The sequence below is a fragment of the Adiantum capillus-veneris genome, chromosome 12 (genome assembly GCF_014529385.1).
Source record: "Adiantum capillus-veneris isolate H3 chromosome 12, ASM1452938v2, whole genome shotgun sequence".
In the NCBI taxonomy this organism is placed as follows: domain Eukaryota; kingdom Viridiplantae; phylum Streptophyta; class Polypodiopsida; order Polypodiales; family Pteridaceae; genus Adiantum; species Adiantum capillus-veneris.
In genome coordinates, this window is record NC_140942.1 from 88,127,488 (window position 1) to 88,134,586 (window position 7,099).

The 7,099-nt window shown below is 49.3% G+C and overlaps 1 protein-coding gene across 2 annotated transcripts in view; it reads left to right on the forward strand.

Annotated features, from left to right (window-relative positions):
• LOC147446090 (uncharacterized) overlaps positions 1-7,099 on the forward strand; it is a 111,832-nt gene extending 104,733 nt beyond the window's left edge. The window contains exons 16-17 of one of the 2 annotated variants that reach the window (XM_086525408.1): positions 5,676-5,738; positions 6,444-6,830. In XM_086525408.1, coding sequence (XP_086381534.1) covers positions 5,676-5,738; positions 6,444-6,491 — 111 coding nt within the window. In that variant the 3' untranslated portion in view covers positions 6,492-6,830. Of the gene's footprint in view, positions 1-5,675; positions 5,739-6,443 lie in introns of both variants that reach the window. The other variant, XM_086525407.1, reaches the window with a different exon arrangement.

Here is a 7,099-nt window from a genome sequence, read left to right on the forward strand (position 1 = left end):
TGCGGCTGTCCCGTGTCTGCTCTGAAGAAGTCTGTGATCCGTCTTTGAGACTGGCTAGCCTCGCCGTTCATCAGGCTATCTCTGTGTCTGCGCAGCTCGAGCAAGAACAAACCCAGACATCTCTGATCTTCGTATCCCATGACTCTTGAGAGTGGTCCAAAACCTTCTCTAAACAAGCAATGGAAGCGGCCTCGTATCTCATAGTAGACGGGGCAGCGACATGTATAGTGTAGCTCTGTCTCAGGTTCCATGTTACGCAAGGGGCATGTCCTGTCCTCTGCTGATACTCCGCTGTATCTCCCAGTCTCAATCCGCAACTGGTGAGAAGATGTGCATAACTGGCCAATAGCACATCGTATCCCATGAGACAAGTGGGTACCCATGTATCTGGGTCTCGCCACAAAACCACCTTCCGTAAGCTGGAGAAGGTGGTCTTTGTAAAAAGCCATCTTCGTGCCCAATTCCTGTGCTGGTTGTATCCATGTCCTTCTGGTGTCTAGCTCGGTCAGGTCTTGGCGTATGAGCTTGGTGATCTCTGACTGTGTAAGGGTGAGAGATGGTGCATCCAATGAGTAATGGAATGGTGGCAGCCGGTCTATGCTGAACCCATGTGCCTCAAACCATGATGTCATCTCCCCATACCAGCATGTTGTATCTCCTTGTATGGCTAACTGTCGAGAGGATTCAAGTGCTATGCGAGCATATCTGTCTCTAGGAAGTGCCCATGTGCGGTTTATGAAGGAGACTGATCTGGTGAGCGCCTCCACCACAAGTGGGGGGCCCGCTAGCTCTGCTCGGATAATGGCCCGTGGTACTGATGCCTTGGCTCTAATGAGCCGCGAGATCATAGAGACGAGAGGTTTCTCCATGTTCCCCCATCCGTCTGAGCGACCCATCCTCCCGTGGTGATCCAGTGAAGGTCCCCATATCTCGGTTCCATAGAGCAATGCTGAAGCCACCAAGGTGTCAAAGAGCCAGAGCTTCGTCCGGGGCTCCTTAAACTGAACCTGCGAACACATCCTCTCCAATCTACCCAATGCTGCATGGGCTCTAGTAAGTCTCGTTTCTGCTGCTCTTCCTAGTGAGAATGTAGGTCCGCTAAAAACCACTCCAAGGTAAGTGTAAGCTTCTGTGTACTCCACAGTCTCCTGGCCGTATGTGAGTGTAGGTGCTGACCTCCTGATCCACTGTGGGGTGGTATTAAACACCACAACCTTGGTTTTACCCAGGTTGACAGACAAACCACTTTCGTGGGCAAACGTATGCAGAGCATCCAATTGACGTTGCATTCCCTCTGGGGATTCGGAGATCAACACTATGTCATCAGCATATAACAAAAGTGGAATCCATGTCCCTGCCAACTGAGCACCTTTATCCCCATCGCTGTCAATGTAGTCAGAAATCTCATCCACATACATACCGAAAAGAGTGGGAGAGAGCGGGCAGCCCTGCTTCACCCCAATAGTGGAGTGAACCGGTGTAGAAAGGCCCTCCGGGGTGCGTACATGCCCTTCTACTGATATGTACAATGCCATGATCCCCCAAATGAGTTCTGTGGGTACTCCCATTTCTTGTAATCTGCGCATCAGTCTAGCTCTGGGTACCGTGTCGAAAGCTTTGCGGAAGTCCACAAAGCTACAATAGATCCGTCTTCCATGAGATCTGCTTTCCTCAATGATGGCCCTGAGTGTTAGGATATGGTCAAGAGTAGAGAAGCCTCTCCTGAATCCTGCCTGCCCAGTTGCATGTATTCCTTCCCTCTCTGCCCATCTACTCAGCTGTTGCTCAAGAATGGATGCATACAACCGTGCCAGTGTGTGCCCAATCATAATAGTGCAATAATTCCCAGGCTCCATGGGGTCTCCTGATTTGAAGATAGGTACGATTGTAGATAGGCTCCAAGTGTCCGGTAGGCCCTCACACATGGCACGGTTAAACATAACTGCTAGAAGCTCTGCTAGTAGGTCTTTGGCATGCATGAAATGCTCAGCTACTAGGCCCTCATGATCATATGCTCTCCCAGTCTTCATCCTGTCAATGGCTTTCTTCACCATCTCAGCAGTGAAAAAGACACATGTATGTGGGCATGGATCGGGGGGGTTGGGGAGGGGCGGCTGTCCAGGTACTGTGTACAAAGATGATGCGTACTGACCCCAGGTCTCTGTGGAGGAAATAGCGGGGGGGGGGGGGGGGGGACTGCTCATGAAAGAGCCGCCACGCCTCACGCGAGTCTTGATTCAAGAATAGCTGATATAGATCCTGCTCGAGTCTAGCCAAAAAAGCCCTCTTCTTCCGCCGCACCAGGCGTCGGAAGTCCATCTGGGACTTTCTGTGAGTGACGTCCCCCAACAGCACCTCCCTCTGAAGTCTGGCTCTAGTCTGGCGGCACTCCTCATCGTACCAGCTGTTCTGAGGCATGCTCCCAAATCGGCGGCTCTGCTCAGGGTGGGTGTGTGGGTATGCTTCAGCTGCTGCCTCATGTAATGTCTGTGTCAGTATAGTAGTTAGCTCCTCTAGAGGTCGCCTTGGGTCCTCAGTGCATAGGCGTCTGTAGATTTCGTCCATGTATACAGAGTCCGTCTCCCTTGTGAATGTGTAGCGAGTAGGGGTTGCTACTCGTGGTGTGTGTGCTGCACTGAAATGGAAGGAGATGGTCATTGACACCAGAGCATGATCCACCGCCACCCCGATCGGTCTGGGCCCAACTGTGAGATCCTCGATACTAGAGATGAGATTCGGTTGTGCCATGACAGTCCACCGTGGTGGCTCCATGTCTGTGTGGGAAGCATGTAAAGCCTCCCGCAGCAGGAAATCTCTGTAGGCCGTTCAAGATGGCCATCCATGTGCAGTGCCCATGTCTATCAGGTGTCGCCCATACTCAGTATATTCCATATCGTGTGATATTCTGGAAAGGCCCGTCTCTGCCACATCTCTCTCTCTTAGTATCTCCTCTAAAGTATCATAAAACACTGCCTGGTGATGGGCGGTCCTAGCATTGAAGTCCCCGAGGATGATAATGTCACCGTCCCTAGAGAACTCCCATATGTCATCATCCAAAATAGAGAAAGGGGACAGTCCTCTGGGTGGTGCATAAACTGATGTACTCGGGGGAAAGTAACAAATAGCTAGATAGAGGTATCTGCCTGTCTCTGCTTTCAGTCTCACCCACATGTACCTAGCCTGCTCGTCCCTGCGGGCTATATGTATCAGTGGTTGTAGATCCTCTCTAAATAACATTGCCACTCCTCCCGAGCCCCGCCCTCTGTGCTCTGAGCGTGTCTCCTGTCTGTAGGCTGTCTCCCACCTATATCCACTGATGTGAGGCACGGATTGCCCAGGGGCCTGGTGTGTCTCAAAGTAGAAGATGATGTCTCTTCCAGGAAAGCTATCCTCAAAAGCACCCACATCAAGATGCATAGATCCATTGCAGTTCCAGGCAGCTACTTTGAGTGTGGTCCCATAAGTCTCGCACCATCATGTGGAGCGTTGCTCAAGTATTACCACTTTTCTGTCTCTGTAAAAAGCGATCTTGCCTTTTCCCCTCGCCGCTCTAATCTCCGGCATTACTTCCTGCATATGAGCGATCTGCGAGAGGGTGAGATCGTCCCCAAGAAAGATGCCAGTCTCTTTAAGAGTTGGTCTTTTCTTCAAGAATGACTTCTTTGCTTCCATGGAGGGAAAACGGAGGATGAGTGCTCTTTCTTTTGAGGTTTCTCCACTGCCTCCATTTTTCTTTATGTTGCCCACTCTCCATGCCCTTGTGTGTGTCGGCTCATGAATCCCCATCAAGGCTGTGAGTTCTTTTACTTCTTTGTCCACATTGCCTTTGTCTTTAAGACCACAAATTCTCACATGTAAAGCGCGCCCCCTTCTCCTCTGCTCCTCCTCTAGTGTCTGGTTAATGATGTTGTTAGGTGTGGACGTGGGCGTTATCTCCTTGTCTTTTCCTTTCTTGGCCACCTTGATCCATTTCTCGGCTTCGTCCGCCTTCTGTTGGGTTTTGGTAAGAACATCCACTCAAGAAGTCGTCATTTCTTTGTGTTGTTCTTCTCCCTCTTTGATGGCCCGTACTTGTTCCTTGATCGTGTTGATTTCTTCAATTACTGAGGGTTGCAGTTCGCCCTCTTCCAGTGTGTTTCTTGATCGGGCTTCGGCGAGTTCTCTCTTGAGTGACGTGATCTCTTCCTCTTGGGTCGTCACTCGGTCTTCCCGCGTGCTTATCTTGCTCTCTTGGATCAGCACACGTCCTTCGAGAATGTTTATTGTGCCCCAGAGATTGCGGTTCATCTTGGTGATGGTCTCCGTCATTTCCTCTTTGCATTTTCGAATGGCATCCTCTAGGGGGTTGGCTTTTTCGTTCGTCTTCCTCATGTTTGATCGCCGTCCGCAAGGGGGTTAGATGCGCGTGTGCACCCACCCTAGCAGCGGGCGCGGCACTGGATGTACGTGTGCACCCACACTGGCGGCGATCGCGACGAGTTGCGGAGCGCGAGGTGGTGTGGCTAGGTGCCCTCAATATGTTCAGCTGTGTGTGTGTGCGCGCGCGTGCCTTGAAAACAAAAGTGAAGGAGGGGGGAGGGGGAGGGGGGTAAAGGTTGGTTGAAATGAAATGAAATGTTATACTAAAGTCCCCAAAAGGCCATAATGACCAATGGGGCCCGAAAGTTACAAAGTGGTGGGAGCGGGGGCAAGGTTCCAAAAAAAAAAAAAACTCCCTACGCGTAGAGGATGGACATCCTACGCGTGAAAGGGAAAAGAGGGGGGGGGGGGGGGGAGACATGCTACGCGTAGAAAGTTGGGGGGGGGGCTAGGGCAGCGTGCAGCGTGCAGCGGGCATGGGGGGGGGGGGGGGGGGGGGAGAGACATGCTACGCGTAGAAAGTTGGGGGGGGGCTAGGGCAGCGTGCAGCAGGCGTGGGGGGGGGGGGGGGGGGGGGGGGGGGGGGGGGGGGGGGGCAGGGCAGAGGGGGCGCGCAGGCAGCGGGTGGCAGAGCAGCGCAGGGCAGCAGCGGGTTGCAGCGAGCAGCGGCAGGGCAGGGCGGGCAGCAGGGCAGGGCAGGGCGGGCAGGGGGGCTGCGGGGGTGCGCGGGCAGGGCAGGGCAGGGCTGCGGGCTGCGAGAGAGAGAGAGAGAGAGAGAGACGTCTTGTAACGGAGGTGGCAAAAACTATCTGTCCCAAAATTCAGTGGCGTCACAAGAAATAGGAAAGAGGAAAGTATATCTGCACTAGCTTGTAGAGAGAGAGAGAGACAGATTTATTTTCTGGAGTTGGAGTGTTAACATTCCCTGTACCTTTTCTGGAATTTTGGGGAACAGTCCGGGTCTCAGAATTCAAAGAGACACTCAGAAACATAACCTAGAAATCTATCATAGCTGGCCGGTACTAAGCAGCAAGTATGGAGCTTCAGAATGAGCAAGACACCTTCTGGCTTGTAGAGTTAGGACCATGTACTTAATGATTTTGATAAGAAGTCACCATATCCGTATGACACAGCAGTTAACCCCCCCCCCCCCCCCCCGCTTCTTCCTCTTTGCAGTTGGACTGTCAGTAGTTTTGTTCTGCTTCCATAGCTCTCTAGTCATGATTTTAATCAGCCCTTCACAGACAGACTAGCTGTTGTTTGTGATATTAGCATTTGAAATTTTTTCTTTGATTTGCTTTTTGTTTTTGTTTCAGTTTCACAAGACTTGGGGACAGCTAATGAAAACGGGTTACCAGAATTCACGGTTTGCACATCAGGTAAGGAGCATTATCCAGGGATCAGTTTTCTGCAGCTTTTGATCTTTTCTAGCTTAGTTTTTCTTTTTCAAGCCAAGCTTTGTCACATATTGTAAATTCTGGTTTGTTAAAAATAGTTGTGCACATGCATGTAGCTTCCTAATTGTATGAATTGCAGTATGGGCGTGAATTTCAAAGTTGTGCAGCAATAAATTAACTGCCTATGTTTTGCATAAGCAGCATTCATGAATGCACTTCATGGACGTTAGTGGGGATGTAGTAGTACTAGTCAATACTAAGCGTGATGGAGCTGATGGTTGTACTGTCTTGTGGGTGACTATTATGAGTCTATACCTTGCACTTTCCTTTAAGGGTGAATCTAGGCTTATCTGAATTCATCTGGGTATATATGTTCACAGATTCGGCATAGGCACTTTCTTTCTAGTGTGGCTACATCTTTTGCATCTCTTTGTGAGTATATTCTGAGGCTTGGCCACACAAATACCAGGGCAAATGTATGAATGCTTTAAAAATTGGAGAGATTGGGGACAGCGGCCAGTTAGAGGAGATATTCTGTTACATGAGCTGTGCATTGTCATTATAGGGAATGCCTCAGCATTCTTTTGTCACCAATCCATGCTTGGCCATTAGGTCATGTCTTGTAAAGTGTGTGAAGTAAGCTATAGGTAAGCAAGAGAGGTTTTGACCTTTTCTTTGTAGTTACAGGATTCTGCAAAGGAAATTCTTGCACAATGCCATCAAACACTTTTCTGAGCAGCTCTCTCTAAATGGGTGACATTATAGTTGGTCTGAATGTCTCAACTAAACTAAAATTTTCTTAGTGGCAGAAGAATTTGTTGCTCCAATGCAGCATGGCAGACAAATGGATGAAACTCGTTCTCTATGAGGGTTGTTGTCTGAAGGAAAATCGATTGAGTGTTTTTGTAGCTCTATTTTGTTGTCTTGGATCAGCCCTTTTAAGCTTCATCTATATAAACCTTTTTTGGAGCCCTTGTGCCGAACCCTATATTATGGTTTTGCTTATTTCTCAAATGTGTTCATGCAGGTGGAGCGTTTCGCGTGTCTTTATACAAGTCAAGTAACAAACTTATGCCACTACTCACCTGACAAAAGCTACAGAACTAGAGAAGATAATATGCCTCATGAATTTGAGGACTGTAATATATAATATGAAAATTATCTTTTGTTTACCGTTAGAGCCGCCTAAAGGAATCCCAATTGTAAAAAAGTAGTAGTCAGGCTCTATTTGTTTATTAAGTTCAACCAATAAAATTGGCCTCCTTGAGTATATCTAGAAAGAGAGCATCTCTATCTCATGATAATTTTCCTTCAATCTAAGTGGTTTTGATGGCCTTAAGAGA